This window comes from Lolium rigidum, chromosome 1 (genome assembly GCF_022539505.1).
Source record: "Lolium rigidum isolate FL_2022 chromosome 1, APGP_CSIRO_Lrig_0.1, whole genome shotgun sequence".
NCBI classification, from domain to species: domain Eukaryota; kingdom Viridiplantae; phylum Streptophyta; class Magnoliopsida; order Poales; family Poaceae; genus Lolium; species Lolium rigidum.
This window is the reverse complement of record NC_061508.1, coordinates 157,845,114-157,863,150: the sequence shown is the minus strand read 5'-3', so window position 1 is coordinate 157,863,150 and position 18,037 is coordinate 157,845,114. Positions and strand designations below refer to the sequence as shown.

The 18,037-nt window shown below is 47.9% G+C and overlaps 1 protein-coding gene across 1 annotated transcript; it reads right to left on the bottom strand.

Moving 5' to 3' along the window:
• Positions 1-354: 354 nt before the first annotated feature.
• On the bottom strand, positions 355-3,639 carry LOC124652943. Its single transcript, XM_047191995.1, has 4 exons — positions 3,493-3,639; positions 3,192-3,350; positions 2,552-2,750; positions 355-445 (listed from the first exon to the last, which is right to left on the bottom strand). The coding sequence occupies exons 1-4, from the start codon at positions 3,637-3,639 to the stop codon at positions 435-437; spliced, it is 516 nt and encodes a 171-aa protein (XP_047047951.1). The 3' UTR covers positions 355-434.
• Positions 3,640-18,037: the final 14,398 nt, after the last annotated feature.

Genomic DNA, 18,037 nt, shown 5'->3' with positions numbered 1-18,037 from the left:
AACTACAACGAGAACGACGAAAAGATTGGACGTATGGGCAGAATAAGGAACCTGTTCCTCCTTTTTAAGTAGTATATAGATAGATGTAGAAAATGGATCTACTACAACATTTAGATTTGAATATCAAGAGATATTAAGGAAATTTACAGTAGATTTGATTTTAAAAAAATTCTGGGTGAGCAACAAAAACGAGAAAATGCATGCATAGCCTCACATGCAGCTTGAGAAACCACCATCAACAACATCGTCACAAAACTCCTTAGAATAAAAATATGCTCTTCTAACATAACGAGAACCAAAAAAACTTCCATATCTTGTTGTTATCTCAAAAAAAAAAAAACATGTTTCTATATATCACCCACATGTAGGTTTCGGTAGTGCTCATCCTTCATCTGCATGCTGCTTGAACCCATCTGAAGCTAGAACTTGGTGTGTTACTTTTTACCTGGGAACCAGCACAAAAAATCAATCCGGTGCACATTAATTCATTGGAGCATATTTTTAAGCAACTACTAATTCTTTTTTCTTTCATAGGTACTATTAAAAGGGCCATTAACCATGTATAGCACCCATCCACTGACCAGGTAATGTAACAAGTTAAAAACTTAAAAGGTGCATCTAAATACCTAAAGAAAGTAGGTCGATGTAATTTGTATCTAAGCAATATTAAATATTATCTTTATAAAAAACAAATTTTGTACTACTCCCTCTATTTGAGACTATAGGTGCAGAGGGCCAATTCTCTATAACCAAGGCAGGAGCTAAGTCCTCCACAATTTACTCTACTTAATTTCTCCTTTCACTTGTTTCCGTATATAACTTACACATATCTAATGGGAAAGTAAAAGAAGATGATCAATATCTATTGATTTTTCAATAACAGAAAAAATAATGGGAAAGTAAAAGCAGATGATCAATATCTATTGATCTTTCAAGCCCAGAAAAAATACATTTATTCAGCATAATATTAGTTGTTAGCTACCACTAGATAGTAACACAATGAATTCTGCTACGCGGTAATTGAATGTTTGTTACGCGTACACCAGATACATGTAAGAATGGTTGCCTTTCCCTAATCATTTATACATTTTTTCGATAGATAGTTAATTGTTTTTCATTTTGTGTCGATGTACTCCCTTTGAGTGGACTTTATACATGACAACTAAACAGAATGAAATTTCCTTTGCTTAGATGGCTGACCTATAACAAGTCGAAGGATCGAACTCTACAATCAATTTGACCATCCCATTTCCAATTACATGTTACACGCTTCTTAATGTTCATATTTTTTGTGTAATCGGTTCAAATTAATGCCACTGGCACCAACATCGACACCAAAATAAAAATAGAAGAATCTTTAGATTTTTAGACAAAGGTTCAACAGAAATCATCTTGCAACCTTCAGGTAGAAGCTTTCAAAAAATTAGAGAGGAGGGGACTAAAAAAACTAAGTAACATTCAACAATTTCGGGGAAATTTCCTTAACTTTGAAATCTCCAATAAAATTTATTTGCCGCTGAGCTTCAAAATATAATATGTAGAGAGATTCAAAAACTTTTCATCAATCTGGATCATGGTCACCCGCGAGAGAGAAAATCATAAAGCCTGAGTAAAATGTCCAAGGAACACATATGCGAATTTTGCTCCTAGCCATCAAGTTACCATGCTACCGCTAGTCGCCAAAGTGCAAACTCACGCTAATGGTGTTCCAAATAATATACTCCATCTGTTCCAATAAGTAAGGCCTATATTTTGGGAAAGTCAAGCTAAGTAAAGTTTGACTAATTTTTTAAAGAAACCATTTAAAACTATGATATATTATATAGATATCATTGAAAACATATTTCATCATATATCTATCGGTGTTGATTTTAGATTATACAGTACATATTAATGACTTAAAAAAACTAGTCAAACTTTAAACAGTCTTTTGAAAAGAAAATATAAGGGTTATTCATTGGAACGGAGGTAATACTTAGCTAGCCATGAATGACTCGATGGGAAATATTGATTCTTAAATACAACAAAATATACACTTATTGAGCATAATAGTAATAGTAAACTAAAATGTACTAAATGCCAGCCAATTGGATGACTAATGTTAGCTGTTAGCTAGACCACCAATGTATACTAATTCTACGAACTGTGGCACACTGTAATTGAATTTTGTTACATGTGCAACGAATACATACTCTGTTCTACATTCTATAAATTTTAAGATCAATTAGAAAATCATTTAATACCACTACTTTTAACCAATTCAAGCTACCTTGAAACAATGACATCCAATACAGAGAGTAAGACTGCTTTGTGTTCTGTGCTATTTATTACAAAGATGAAATGTAGACTAATATGAAACAAAATGCTAGTCTAAGATGTAGATTAAAAGAGAACGAATGGAGTATAAGCATAGTCTCCTTTCTCTATATCATTTAAACATTTTTCTCGAGGCAGTTATTTGTTTTCCCTTTTGTATCATTTAGAGTAGACTTTATTCACACAAAAATACAAAATAATAACACAAAGGAATTTGTTCTGCATTATGACTGACCTTTAGATTTCTTGTAGTGGATACTGATTTTACTGCTAGGTATGCCCCAGTCACCGAGCAATTTCAAAATTTCTTTAACCCTTATGTCATAAGATCGACGACACTTCTTTATCTCCACAGTCTTAAGGTGCTCAAAGGTATGACATGAATGTTTTGATGTAATATGACTATCTGTTTTCACCTCAAGAACATGGGATTTCTGCAGAATAAGAAAACATGTGTTAAAACTGCATATATGCATGTCCCTGCAAAATAGACTCTATTTGTCCCAACGCGTGCATGGCATGTGGGACTATGAGCATCGATGGGGTTTATTTTTTGTACAAGGTCATATATGAGGATTAACATGTCCTCTCCGGTTTCAAAAAAGACGAGTTGAAAAATTGCAGCAAGTAACTTTCAGGATGCATGGTCGATCGTATGGGTATGTAACAGTACATGTTTTGAAAGTTGAAACTATTTTTCAAAACAACTCTAATAGGTGTTGTTAATTAATTAGATTTCAAAGAGTAAAAGGTTTGACAACATAGTTTTATAAATACACTCATGTATTTTGAACCGGTGGTAGTATATAACCTAAAAATGTGGCAAGCGCAATGACTGTAAAATAGTCTGTAAGAAGAAACGAACCGAGTATTACCTCGAATTCAAGTTGCAAAATGAGATTCTCTAGTCTTGGTGTGTGCTGCATGAGGCATGCAAGCGCAGTTACATCATCATACACACACCACTCGTTAAGCATCAAGATCTTCAGCTTGGTGAATGTAGGACACCATGTCAAATCCTTGAGCAAGATCGGCTGGACACAGAACAAATAAACGGAGAGTGAAAAGCTTGATTGATGGGTGGAAACGGAAAACTTGTGAAGAAGCTAGCTGCACAAGTAATAATTATGTAATCCGAGAAAAAACAATTAAAGTTTGTAGTAGTATTTGACAAACCCTTCCTTCTTCCGTGGATGCTACGAGCTCCAGGCTGGTGGCCTCCGCCAAGCCATGCAGAAGCAAAGCGCGGTCGGCAGTGGCATGATCATCACCAACGGTGGCGGTGCCGATAAACTGGATGCTGGCACTGGTCAACAAGGGCATGCTCTCGAGAGATGACGACAGATCAGTATAATATATCCAATTCTCTGGAGAAGCAGTCGTCGTCGTTGTTGTCATCGGACAGCTGTAGATGACGGAGTCTGGGCGTGGCAATCCTCATCCCCATGGGGCCATGTTTGCTGTGGATCGGAATGCTGCAGCCGATGATGCAGAGGCGCTCCAGCCAGGGCGATAGCAGGGCGTCGCCGTCGAGAATGCACTCGCTGAGGGTGAGGTTCAGAAGAGCCCGGCAGGGGGAGAAGTCGAGGAGGTGGTCGTGGCGAAGTTGGACGCGGTGGAGGTGCAAGGTCGTCAGGTGCGGGGAGGCGAATGGTTGCTGCTGGTGCGGAAAAGCCGATGAACGCCGGTTCTGGGGCCACCACATTACGGGGCTATCTTGGAAGCGGGCGACGAGGGAGCGGGCACGGCAGGTCCAGACGGCGTGCCTGATCCAGAGGTCGACGTGAGGGTCGACCTCGCGCGGGTCGTACTCGTAGTCGGAAAATTTTCGCCGGAGCCGTTGACGCGGACAGCGGGCGTTGATCTCCACAGGTGGCGCCAACGACGGGCGAGCGTGACCGACTTCACCGCCTCGCGAGAGGGCAGGAAGGAGAGCACGTGCTGGATGAGATCATCCTGCAGCGCGCCGAAGAGATCGCGGCCGCTCATGCCGCCGCCGGTAGGGATGAGATGCAGGATCGATCGACAGTCTTCGTGTTTATATATGGCTAGATATCCTAGGTCACCTGGTATTGCAAACGCTCTAAAACTGGTATAAATGTGAAACAAGATTACATTCCAAAAAAACAAATCCACAGCCGGGGATGTCTTTGTCTCCGGCTCGGAAACCGGCGATTTTATGGGCACATATGGAATGGTCGGGAAGGCATACCTTCCATAGACCTCTACTTTCTTTTTTTTGACAACCGCCTTAGTATAACAGAACCACGTAGACCCTTCCACAGCGTTTTGAGGTTGTCAGCCGTCCGATCTCGCTCATGGATGCTCTAGATCTATCCTTCAACCACTGCTCCCGTCTGGTCATTTTTCGTTGTGTTGGCTGCACGATCCTGTCGGCCCAACATAGCTGGGCCGCTACTCTTGGAAATGACTTGGAGATCGTCTCGTGAACCGGGCTGTCATTGGGCCGCTTTCTTAGTTATGTGGCCTAACTTTCAGCTATTGAATTGTACCATGCCTCGGAAGACCAAGGAAGCATCGCACCGCCGCCGCCATTGCTTGTGCAATTGATGACACAGAAGGTGTGCCGCCCCCGTTCTTCCGTTACTTTTCCGGTTGTAATGAACGCCGTTTCTTGCATGTCCGCCTACTCTCCTCTACTTTATGATGCTAATTATGCTCATCTTCATCAATCGTTCATCTTACTGCTTCTTGCAGCAGCCATGTACGATGCCCAGGTTCGTTTCCTAGCTTGCAGATCTTTGACATCTCGTTTTTTCGAGAATACACATTTCGATCTTTGATTTCTCTCTCTTCATGTTTCCTCAGAATACACAGGCTCTAATTATGGCTGTATTATGCTGTTTATGCCGGATCATGGTGGCCACGGCAACGGGCAAGATGGCGATGGTGACAGGAAACGGCGCGCGGTGCGGACGAGGAGGCAGTGCCGTCAGCATCTCGACGACGTAGAGATGCGGAGGAGAAGAGGCCTTGCTGGTGCAAGAGAAAGGAGGAGGAGGGGGTGACCACTGGACTAGCATCTTCGACGGCACATAAGTACAACCTTTTACCTCCCATCTCTAAGTGACCAATCCCTCTATAATTCACCTCTCTCGGATTCATCTTGTTGGGATTCTGTGGAGGATGATGAAGTTCTTTTAATTTCTATTCCTGGCTCCTGCCTTGCTAATAGTTAGTTGGTTACACAATTGTTATTGCTTGTGATGTCCCTAGAGTGGGTGCAGAGGGCAATCACCAAATCCATGAGAATTGGAGGGCGAGGTGAGAGGAGCAAGGGGATGATGTGGGCAGAGGTGAGGGCCTAACCTGAGGTAGAAGAAGGATGCAGGGAGGAACTCTCTCAGCTTAGGGTTACATAGATAGAAGCATCTTATATAGGTCAGGACTGGGCTGGGCCAGATGGGCCACAACAGAGAACAAGAAGATAGCCCAACAGATACACCAACAATTATCCAACACTCCCCCTCAAGATGGGTGATAAATGTCAATCATCCCCATCTTGGCACAGGAAAGATTACACTCCTTCGATCCTAGCCCTTTTGTTAAACAATCTGCCACTTGTTGTCCTGATCTCACATAAGCCAATGAGATAATCCCTGCATCAATCTTTTCTTTAATAAAGAATATGTCTATCTCCACATGTTTAGTTCGCTTATGCTGGACATGGTTGTTTGCTATGTTTATGGCAGACATATTATCACACCACACTTTCAAGCTTCCTTGCCTTAAAATTTTCAGCTCTCTTAGAAGGTTTCGTACCCACAACATTTCACCCAGGCCTTGTGACATAGCTCTATACTCTGCTTCGGCTATTGATTTCGAGACAACGGATTGTTTCTTACTTCTCCATGACACCAAATTTCCTCCAACAAAAACACAATACCCTGAGGTGGATCTTCGATCATCTAAGCAGCTAGCCCAATCTGCATCACAATATCCATCTACATTTAGGTGTCCATTACTTTTAAACCACAATCCTTTTCTCAGAGTGCCCTTCAAGTATATCAAGATTCTTTGAGCTGCTTCCAAGTGTACATCCCGCGGATCATGCATATAGCGACTCACTACACTCACTGCAAATGATATATCTGGTCTCGTGTGGCATAAGTATATTAGTCTTCCAACAAGTTTTTGATGTTTCTCCTTGTCTATGGGTTCTCCAGACTCTGCTGTGATTTTATTATTTTGGTTAATAGGTGTTGAAGCCACTCTGCACCACAGCATGCCCATATCATCTAAGAGATCCAATGTATACTTTCTTTGAGATAGATATATCCCTTTTGATGATCTTGCAACTTCTATTCCAAGGAAGTATTTAAGTTTTCCCAAATCTTTCACCTCAAAGGCTTGACTCAAGCATCCTTTCAGTTTTGCGATTTCCGCATCATCATCTCCCGTGATAATAATATCATCAACATCCACGGCAAGGATAGTGATTTTCTGCTCGGGATGTCTGTAAAAATACGGTATGGTCTCCATTGCATTGACCATATCCCATGCCACACACCACTTGTCTAAACCTATCAAACTAGGCACATGGAGATTGTTTGAGACCATATAGAGATTTCTTCAGTCTACATACCTTCCCTTAAAAGTTTCAGGGATGACAAATCCTGGTGGCATCTCCATATACAGCTCCTCTTGAAGATCACCATGTAGAAATGCATTTTTGACATCAAGTTGATGCAAGGGCCATCCGAAATTTGCTGGACAAGAGGTCAATATTCTGACAGTGCTCATTTTTGCCACTGGTGCAAACGTCTCATCATAGTCAGTGCCATAAGTCTGACTATATCCTCTTGCCACAAGTCTTGCCTTATATCTCTCCACTTTTCCTTCAGCATTTTGTTTTACAGAATAGATCCACTTATAGCCTACTGTATTCTTTCCTTTAGGGAGATCTTTCAACTCCCATGTTTTATTCTTCTTCAAGGCCTCTAATTCTTCCATCATAGCATTGCACCATCTCGCGTCCAACCTGGCTGCCTTGCAATCCTTAGGAACAGATACAGTTTGCAGTGAAGCAACAAAAGCCCGAAAAGAGGGTGACAATGCCTCGTAAGAAATATAATTTCCTACGTCATAGTCATCATAACTTAGTCGCTTTGGGGGCCCAACTTTCCTTATCCCTTTTCTTATTGCAATTGGCAAGTCTAGGCTATTACTGGACTCAGTCTGAGATTGATTCTCCTCCGCAGAATCTACACTTGTGCTTCCTTGATTTTCATGTCCAATGGGCCGGTTTCTCCGCCTGCCCCTGGTCTTGTTGCTCCTCTAGTGCATCTACTTGTTCCATTTGTACTTGTCTTCTAGAGTATACAAGTGGATTCTGCAGCCATCTTTGTGTTGGTACGGGTCTAGGTGGCATCGAGAGAGCTCCAGGTGTAGTTATCGTAGATGTTAGCTTTGAAATCCGTTAACGAGATGGTGGTTGCAACCACCGCAGGGAAGTTAAACCCAGTCTTACAGCGTTTAGAATCACGCGTAAAGCTAGAATCCAGCGTAACCACCAGCCGAAAAGCCAGCGCTGGATCCATCCTATTCGAAAAGCAACGCAGTTAGTTGAGCAACAACGATTGGCGCTCAAAAACTGCCTACTGTTAATTCACATGGGATAGGCAGACGATGCTTACCCAGATGGAATCCATGCGTTAGATCCCTCCGATTCCCAATCTTCTCCACGGCTGGCGGGAATAGTCCGCACACCAGACGGAATTACAAAGAGGACAGGGTAGATCCGGATCCGGTGGAGGCGGAGCCCGGGGTGGTGGTGGGGCGTGGCCGGCTCGGCGGCGGACGACGCCATAAGGTAGGTGGGCAGGATGGCGTGGCGGCGGAGGGGCGGTGTGTGAGCTCCTCCGAGTCTCGGACGGAGGGGAAAGCTTTGGGTCAGCTCTTCCAGTCAATAGTCAACACATTTCGAAAGCAACGGTCAAGTCAAAACCACCGCGGCTCCCTAGCCGTCACCGGTAACGGAAGGCCTCGCGAACGGACGGCAACCCTCCCGTCCGAGCCTCTGAAAGGGGTTTCAAACTAGAGGGAGGGGAAAACTGAGGAAAAGTTAAGAGGCTGGGGAAAACTGAGTACAACTAACGAACCAGGGGCACGAAACTAGAAATCCCTTAATTTTACTGCGCAGCCCAACAAGCCACGGGTGCGAGTGGGCTGCCCTGACGAGGTGGGGGCCGCCTGTCAGTGTGTTTTAACACAGCGAAGCGGTACGAGCAAAGGGGGCCGTTGGATTAGAAAGGAGATCGACGGCGTGTGAGCGTCGTCGTCTCCGGCGAGAGGCGAGCTCACTGGCGGCGAGCCTAGGGGGTCGGAGAGCCTACCGAGCCGTTGCGGGTGTGCGGCGAGTATGCGCGGAGAAGTGGTTGTCGACGAGGAACAGCTTGGTGCAGCGGCGGCGCTCGGGGAGGCTCCAATCGAAGCAGAGCTTCCGCGAGCTCCGGCGGCTTCGAGCTCGCGATTCGAGCTACTCCGGCGGTGTGAGGTGAAATTGAGCGGGGAGGAGGATCGGTGGTGAGAGGGGAGCGTGTTGTGTGAAGAAATGGAGGGCTGAGGTCCTGTATTTATAGCGGGAGGGAGGTGGCCGTGGGGTGCTGTGGGGGAGCGGCCATGGCGTGGCGTTTCCGGCGAGCCAAGGGGCAAGTGAAGGACTGCTAGAGATAGGCGGTGTCCTGGCGATACTCAACGTGCATTGGCGCAGAGAAAAGGGCGACGGGATTGCACACGAGCTTGCAGGGAGTGCGGCAGAGCGTGCGACATCATTTGGTCGAGGACGACGGCGACGGAGCAGGGGCAGGCTAGGGATGGTGTCTGGTGTGTAGAGGGCGGGGAGTAGCTGCTCGACGCAGTGGTAGGGATGCAGGAGGAGGACGGGGGTGCTCGAGCGCATGGCGTCCTGGCGCGGCCAGAGCGCGGTCACCGCGCGTGCTGGCACGTCCTGGCGTGTTTTGGGCGAGCGCGTTCTGGCCAATGCCGAGCGTTGGCGTTGCTGGGGCTTGTACCCTCGTCGTCCTTGAGTGTTGTAGATGCTCCAGGACAAGAGGATGAGTTGAAATGGTGGCCAGAGGTGGAGATGCCAAAGGTGGCCGGGTGTGCATGGCATGGAGCATCTCCTCTCACTTTCTCACTTTAATCAACCCGGGCAAGTACTTGGCTATGTGCAAGGATCATAGAGAGGCACTTATCATCTCAGTATCAAAGGGGTTTAGGCCAAGAACCATTGGATAATAGCATGTAACACCAAATGGAAAACATGCCTGCCAAGTGTTTGATTAAATGGCCGCAAGAACTTTTTGTTTGAATTTTGAAATTCTTTTTGGTGGATCTCATTTATATAATTAATGTGTTGGATTGGTGGTGGTTTGGTTCAATTTGGAGTTGTTTTGCAAAATGTCAAAAGTGACATGATCTTCTCTTTATTTCAGCATCACTACTTGTCACCTTTATTGTTGGGGGGATGACCCCCGGTATGCCAAAGGCATGCCAAACCGGATGGTTTGAGCCATCAGGATACCGGTTAGATGATCGTACCGGAGTCTAAGATAAGCGTTTGGCTAAACAGGCTAAGCCGGTATCCTCATAAGGAGGATACCGGAACCGAGTAGAAAAGGTACCGGGCCACCGGAAGGAAGGGCTTGTCGGCAAGACCGGTCAAAGATTCTCTCCAGAGCTAGAAGACAAAGATGAGCTAAGCAAAGTAGCTTTTGACGAAGGGCTGACGATAAAGAGAAGAGTGACGGTCAAAGAAGCCGGACGATGTCAGCGCCCCTGATTAAAGAGGACTCCAGCGTCAGCTATGATTAAAGTAGCTTTGTAAAGTAGTTTGTCTAGTCAAAGATGCCATTAGGGTTTCTTCCAGTGTAAGCCACCCTCTCCCCTATATAAGGAGAGGGGGCAGCCCTTCTTCACGGGCACGTAGCGAGACCTTAGAGAGATCTGTGTACTGAGAAACCTGTAACCATGTTGAGATCAATGAAGTTAGCGATCTAGTAAAGAGTTCTTCCTCTTGTCTCTCTTCTTGCATACCTGCCTCTGGTTGTGTTCTTGAGGAGAGCATCCGGAAGTTCTTCCCATCTAATCGCAAACCCTCCCCCGAATCCTCATACGTCCATTCGGCCCCAACTTAAGCCATCCTATGGCATCTCGCTCGTTCACCACGACGACAGTTGGCGCCCACCGTGGGGCATGAAGTGGCGCATGCTGGAGTACACATTCGGGCGGGCCTCCTAGAGTTCGCCGGCGAGCGGACGGTGTCTGCGCTTGTGCAGAGCTTCTACTCCACCGATTTCATCAACGACAACGCGGGCTGCTTCGCCAACGGCGGCATCTTCCCCAAGAACGGCCGCGTCATCGAGTTCGGCAGCCACCGCATCTACTTCGGCACCGTCCCCGTGCGCCAGCGCCTCTCGCCGGTGCTGGTGGCACCGGACCCGCCAAGATGGCTCTGCGCCGGTCGCGCGCCCGGCAGCGTCGAGGTAATGATGACTGGTGTGGCTGGTGCAGGAAAAGAGGCTGAGGCTGAAGGTGCTGGTCGCGCGGTTTCGACCCGTGCGGCTAAGCCACCGCTGGAGCGCGACGCGGGCGCAGCGGGAGCATCATCCGCGCCACCGGCAACGCCTCTCCAAACGGCGATGAACGCGCTGGCAACCCCCATCGCGCAGAACATCGACCCGGCAGCGGCTCAGGCGGAGCTGGAGGCGCAGCGCCTGAGGATACTCGAGAGCGGCAAAGACGTCGTCAAGGCGCAGCGCGAGCTGAACCTAACCGTACGTGAGTATAACGCTGCCCATGGCTTTGCTTCGGTTAGCGCTCATGCTGCTAGGATACCGGAAAACCGGCTAAAGGCTCGCAATCTAGATCGGGATTTGCGTAAGGAAGTTCTTACCGGCAAAAGTACCTCGCATACCGTTAGCATTGTAGAGAAACCTAAATACAGCAGTCCGGATAAAACAATAAAAGCTGCCAAGGCTGCTCGTAGATCCGTGTGATTCGCTTACCGGAGAGGCTCGGCAAAACAACAAGAGCGTGTCGAGAGCTGCTTGACGCCGTAGAGCAGCAGAACGCTGAGCAGCTTGGCTAGGCTGAACAAAGCAATAGCCTCGAAATCCGCGCGTTCAACAAAGAATGCCGGAAGCAAGTCCCAGGGGCAGGCCTCATCCCCCCATCCGGACAGAAGAAAAGAAAAAGAGGTGAACGCACGGCAGATGACTGTGTATGATCCGGTCCTAGCCGGTAAACAGAAAGCCGGGCAACACGATGCCGGTAGAAAGAGCCAAGGGGCAGAGCGAGGCTACGCCAGAGAAGGCTATGCCGGAAACAAACATACCGGTAAACATGAAACCGGGCAAAACTATCCGGCTGCAAGGGCAGCGTATGATGAAGATGAGGAAGAGATGCCTCCACCAAGGTACCGGCAGGCAAGGGCCGCGGCACCGGAACGTTACGATGAAGCTGATTCTAACAGACCGGCAGCATACCGGAACCCTCTGGGAGAACGCTTGGGAGAGAGATACTTACCGGAACGGGATGCGAGGCACCGTCTGGATAGAGTATACTTGTCGGAAATGATCGAGGAGGAAGGTCCTCCAGGTCCAAAGTGCTTTGGCCCAAGAATCATGAGAGAAAAGCCACCGGTTCGCAACTTCACGTTGCCCCGCGACACAAAAACATACGATGGCACTACGAAGCCGGAAGATTGGCTCGCGGATTACGTGACCGCGGTATACGTCGCTGGAGGCGGAGGAACCGTAGCCGGAGGAGGAAACCGGCGTTGGGCCGTAAGGATCATACCGTCGTTTCTGGTTGGACCGGCAAGAATCTGGCTAAACAACTTGCCGGCAGGAAGCATAAATGGCTGGCTGGATTTTGAGGAGGCTTTTGTGAGCAATTTCAGCAGTACCTATCAGAGGCCAAACAGGCCGCAGCAACTTGCTCTGTGTCTGCAGCGCCCGAACGAAACAGACCGGGATTATCTGGCCCGGTGGAACACCATAAGGAACTCTTGCGAAGGAATAATCGAGGCGCAGGCCATTGCTTGGTTCAGCAGTGGGTGCAAAAGAGGTTCGCCGTTGTGGCAAAGGCTGCAGCGAAACATGCCGACAACGTTGGCAGAGATGATACGTGTGGCGGATAACTATGCGTTGGGAGACCCAACGCAGCCGGCACTGCAACCTGAACCGGAACAGCTACGCCAAGAGCAACACCGGGACAACCGGAACAACAAGAGGAGGGAAGATTTCCGGATCGAAGGTATGGCCCGCAGCAAGTTGCTCGCTGTGCGAGAAGACTCGATGCCGGTGGCAGCCGGAGGCAAAGAACCGGATCGCAGCCATGGGCGGGTCCAAAGAAACAATGGGTGGAAAAGAAACCCCGGGTCCGAAAAGAAACCGGCAAGAACCCGCAAAATACACCATGGAAGCTGCCATGGACCAACCCTGCCGGTGGCACACACCGAATCCGGCACACCCGTCAAACCATCTGACGAAGGATTGTACCTGGACCAAGTACTTGATGGAAAAAGGGACAGTAAAATATGCCCAAGGGCGAGGAGGCAATGCGATGATGCCACCTCCGGACATGCCGCGGCAGCAGCAGATGCCGCCACCGCCGCCGCTTACCGGGCCAAATGCTTTACCGGTGCAGCCAAACCGGCAGCAGTACCAGCAAGTTAACCGGGTGGAACAAGATGGTAACCAGCTGCCTCCACCACCACCTTTAGGCCGGAATGTTTACGAAGATCCACATGTGTGCTGTGTTGTTTTTGTCACTGAGCCGACAGACAGGCAGAGTCTACATCGCCGCTCCATGGAAGTGAATGCCGTGATGCCGGCAGTGCCCAAGTACATGCAGTGGTCCAACCAGGAAATTGCTTGGTCGATCAAGGATCACCCCAAGATCATGCCGAATCCGGGTGGATATGCTCTTGTTGTGGACCCAATCATGAAAGGGCCACAGACTCGAGTGAAGTTCAGCAAAGTGCTGATAGATAATGGCAGTAGCATCAACATCATGTACAAGCATACCATGCATACACTGGGCATAACAGAAAACATGCTTCAGCCGACGCGCACAACCTTCCATGGAATCGTTCCGGGTTTGTCCTGTGCACCGGTTGGAAAAGTCCGGGTGGACGTAGCATTCGGAGGACGTGACAATTGCCGGGTGGAAAATTTGGAGTTTGAGGTGGTGGATCTAGACAGTCCCTACCATGTATTGCTGGGAAGACCGGCATTGGCAGCTTTCATGGCCTCAACCCATACGGCTTACCTCAAGATGAAGATGCCGGGACCTCGTGGACCACTAACTGTGGTGGGGAACTACAAGGTCTCGCTGGAAACGGCGTCTGCCGGATCGAACCTAGCGGAATCGCTGGTGATCGCGGAGGAAAAGAAAAGGATGCAAACAGCTGTTGCGCTGGCTCAGTCCTCACAGTTGAGCTTAGCGGCAATGAGTGCAAGTTTGAGTGCTCCGGCATTCAAGCCAACGAATGAGACAAAGGACATTGTGCTGGACCCGGCCTACCCGCGAGCGCACCGCTCGTATCGGTGCCGGCCTTGATCAAGCATAGGAAAGCGCGCTCGTCAGCTTCCTCCGTGAGAATCGGAATATCTTTGCCTGGTCAACTGAAGACTTGGTAGGTGTTCCGAGGGAGCTGGCTGAGCACTCCTTGAACGTTCGGAAAGATGCCAAGCCGGTGCGACAACCTTTGCGCCGGTTCGCTGAAGATAGAAGAAAGATCATAGGAGAAGAGGTAACCAAACCGCTTGTTGCCAAATTCATTGTGGAGGTCACGCACACAGAGTGGCTGGCCAATCCGGTGATGGTTGAAAAGAAGAAAGATGAGAACCTGGAGGCAAAAGCTCCCAAGGTGTGGCGCATGTGCATCGACTACACCAACCTCAACAAAGCTTGCCCAAGAGACCCTTTCCCTTTGCCACGAATCGATCAAGTGATTGATTCAACCGCTGGGTGTGAGTTGTTGTCCTTCCTGGATGCCTATTCCGGTTTCCACCAGATTCCCTTGAAAAAGGAAGATCAAATAAAATCTGCGTTCATTACCCCGCACGGGGCTTACTCGCTATATCACTATGCCCTTTGGTTTGCGCAACGCTGGTGCAACGTACCAGCGCCGTATGCAAAAATGCTTGTTTGATCAAATCGGAAAGAATGTGCAGGTGTACGTGGATGACATCGTGATAAAAACTAAGGTAAAAGATACCCTGATCGATGATCTCCGGCAAACATTTGATAACCTAAGGAGGTTCCGGATGAAACTCAATCCGGCCAAATGTACTTTCGGTGTTCCTGCCGGCAAGCTGCTGGGTTTCCTCGTCTCGAGCCGAGGCATTGAGGTCAATCCGGTAAAGATCCGGGCAATCGAAAGAATGACAATACCACAGGATTTGAAGGACATACAAAAGTTTACCTGAAGCTTAGCATCGCTAAGCCGGTTCATAAGCAGTGTTGGGAGAAAAGGCCTTGCCATTGTATGCCTTAATGAGAAAATCCGATAAGTTCGTCCTGGACCCTCAGCAGTACGCAGCATTCAAAGAGCTGAAAACAATGTTAGCTACCGCGCCAATATTGGCTTCGCCGTTGGAAAGAGAACCCATGTTGTTGTACATAGCAGCAACCAACCGGGTCGTGAGTGTTGTTGTGGTAGTAGAAAGAGAAGAGGAAGGAAAACCGTCCGCAGGCCGGTATACTACCCGAGCGAGGTGCTCTCCCTCTCAAAGCAAAACTACCCGCACTTCCGTAAAATGACCTATGGCGTGTTTATGGCCGCCACAAAGCTCAAGCACTACTTCGAGGAACATCCTATGAAGGTGGTGAGTGAAGCACCCATCTCTGACATCATGTGCAACAAAGACGCCAGTGGCCGGATTGCGAAATGGGCAATACAGATATCACCATACGTACCGGTGTATGAAAGAAGAGATGCCATAAAATCACAGGCTCTGGCTGATTTCCTTGTTGATTGGGCGGAGATGCAATACAAACCGCCGGATCAGAAGATAGAATACTGGAAAATGCACTTTGATGGATCCAAGCTCAAGGAGGGTCTGGGTGCCGGTGTGGTGCTTACTTCACCAAAAGGAGATCACCTCCGGTATGTTCTGCAAGTACATTTCAGGGCATCGAACAATGTCGCTGAATATGAAGCTTTGATCCATGGGCTTAAGGTCGCAAAAGAAATCGGTGCGCACCGGATCATTTGCTATGGAGATTCAGATCTTGTGGTACAGCAGTGTTCCGGAGATTGGGATGCAAAAGATGCCAACATGGCCTCGTACCGGTTTCACGTGCAAAAGATTGCCGGATTCTTCGAAGGTTGTGAGTTTCACCATGTACCGCGTGCGGAAAATGAAGCTGCGGATGCTTTGTCCAAGATAGGTTCATCCCGACAAGAAATTCCTCCCGGAATAGCCTCGGCGCACCTGAGAGTACCATCAATCAAGCCAAGTCCCGAGTCGGAATCAATTTTTGTTCCGGAGTCACACATTGTGCCGATGGATATCGATGGAGGGAACCCGGGGACTGCTCCGGCGAACCCGGGACCGCTCCGACAAGCTCGGAGACCGCCGTGCCTATACCGGAAGAAGACGATGCTGGTGGATAGCATGGAGATAAATGCACCGGTGTTTTTGGTTCGAGAGATACCATCATGGGTTAAACCTATTAAGGAATTCCTGATCAACGGCACCTTGCCGGCTGACGAAAATGAATCAAGGAGAATCCAAAGAAGGTCCAAAGCATACACATTCATCAATGGCGAGGTGTACAAGAGAAGCGTTACCGGTGTCCTTCAAAGATGTGTGGAACCGGAGGAAGGGAAAGAGATGCTTGAGGAAATTCACCAAGGAGAATGTGGGCATCATGCTTCGTCAAGGGCGCTAGTAGCAAAAGTATTCCGGCATGGGTTCTATTGGCCCACTGCTTTGGAGAACGCTGAGGATTTGGTAAGAAAATGCAACGGGTGCCAGAGGTACGCCAAGCAAAATCATACCCCAGCGTCCGGTTTAAAGACAATACCGCTGACATGGCCATTTGTTGTTTGGTGCCTGGACATGGTTGGCCCATTCAAGACTGCAAGGAGCAGCATGACTCACATCTTGGTCATGGTGGATAAGTTCACCAAATGGCTAGAAGTAAAACCTATCGCAAAGTGTGATGGGCATACGGCTGTGAAATTCTTGAAGGATATCATCTTGCGGTATGGATACCCGCACAAGCATCATCACTGACAATGGAACCAACTTTGCTCAAGGGGAGTTCAAAAGGTTCTGTGAGGATAAGAATATCCGGTTGGATTTGTGCTCAGTGGCACACCCACAAGGCAACGGCCAAGTGGAAAGAATGAATGCTTTGGTACTCTCCGGTATCAAACCCAGACTCATTGACGCAGTGGAAAGAGCACCGGGGTGTTGGCTTGATGAGATACCATCAGTGCTGTGGAGCATAAGAACAACCCCAAACCGGTCTACCGGATACACTCCATTCTTCATGGTTTATGGAGCAGAAGCAGTGATACCAACCGACATCATCCATGATTCACCAAGGGTACAGCTCTATACTGAGCAAGAGGTCAAAGAGGCCAGAGAAAATGATGTGGACTTGCTAGAAGAAGCAAGAGAGCTAGCATTGGCAAGAACAGCCATTTATCAAGAAAACCTAAGACGCTATCATGACCGAAAAGTCAATCCAAGAGTTTTCCGGGAAGGAGATCTTGTGCTTCGCCTAGTGCAGACGCACCGAAGGCCGGCATAAGCTCTTGCCACCTTGGGAAGGTCCCTTCATTGTAAGCAAGGTGCTTCACAATGATGCATACTACCTGATTGATGCACAGGAGTGGAAAAAGGAAAGGCGGACAAGTCCGGAGAGGAGAGCAAGCGTCCATGGAACATAGCTCATTGCGTCCTTTCTACTCTTGAAGTGGTAGTGTAAGAAGTTCCTTTTTTGTACCTTATATGCTATGAATAAAAGATGTCGGAACCTCAAATGAGTCTCGGGACTACCCCAACTTAAGTTGCATGTAACTTGTCTATTTTTTCAGCTTTACCGGTTGCTTATTGAATGTCTTTTCTTTCCGGTTTAGTAGTGTGCTAAATCCTACCGGAGTCTTCGACTCGCTAGTTGTCCGAAAACCGGCTTCATGGCAAGCAAGATAAACCGGTAGGAGATAAGCACATGAACTGCGAAAGGGGAAAGCAGGAAAGAACAATCCGGAAAATTTAACTAACCCCGGTTAAACCGGTTTTTTGCAAAATTTCAAAGTTATTTCTAAGTTCAAGAAGATGCTTGTTTGGTGAAAGAACCTTGTGCTCATATGCCAAAGAACGCCCAGAGAAGGCAGGCAGAGCCAAGGCAAAAGAACCAAGTATGCATCAAATTGGATGCGGAAACAATTGGGAAATCCTTGCGGTACAGGATAAAACCAAAACCAAAAGCAAATGTGCTAAAGCAAACTCAAGATAATTAGCTACCGGTATAACTTACCGGCAGGGAATATTGTAGCACAACCACAAGCAAACATAAGTTTTACATCATAGACCCCGGCATTCCGGGGCAGAATTTAACAAGCATTGTTTTTAAGGCAAGCAGGGCAAACAGATAAGTCTCAGGCAAACAGTTGATGAGAGGTCATCAGGCAGCGGGGGCGTCGGGTGGAGCGTCACCGGCTTCGGCATCT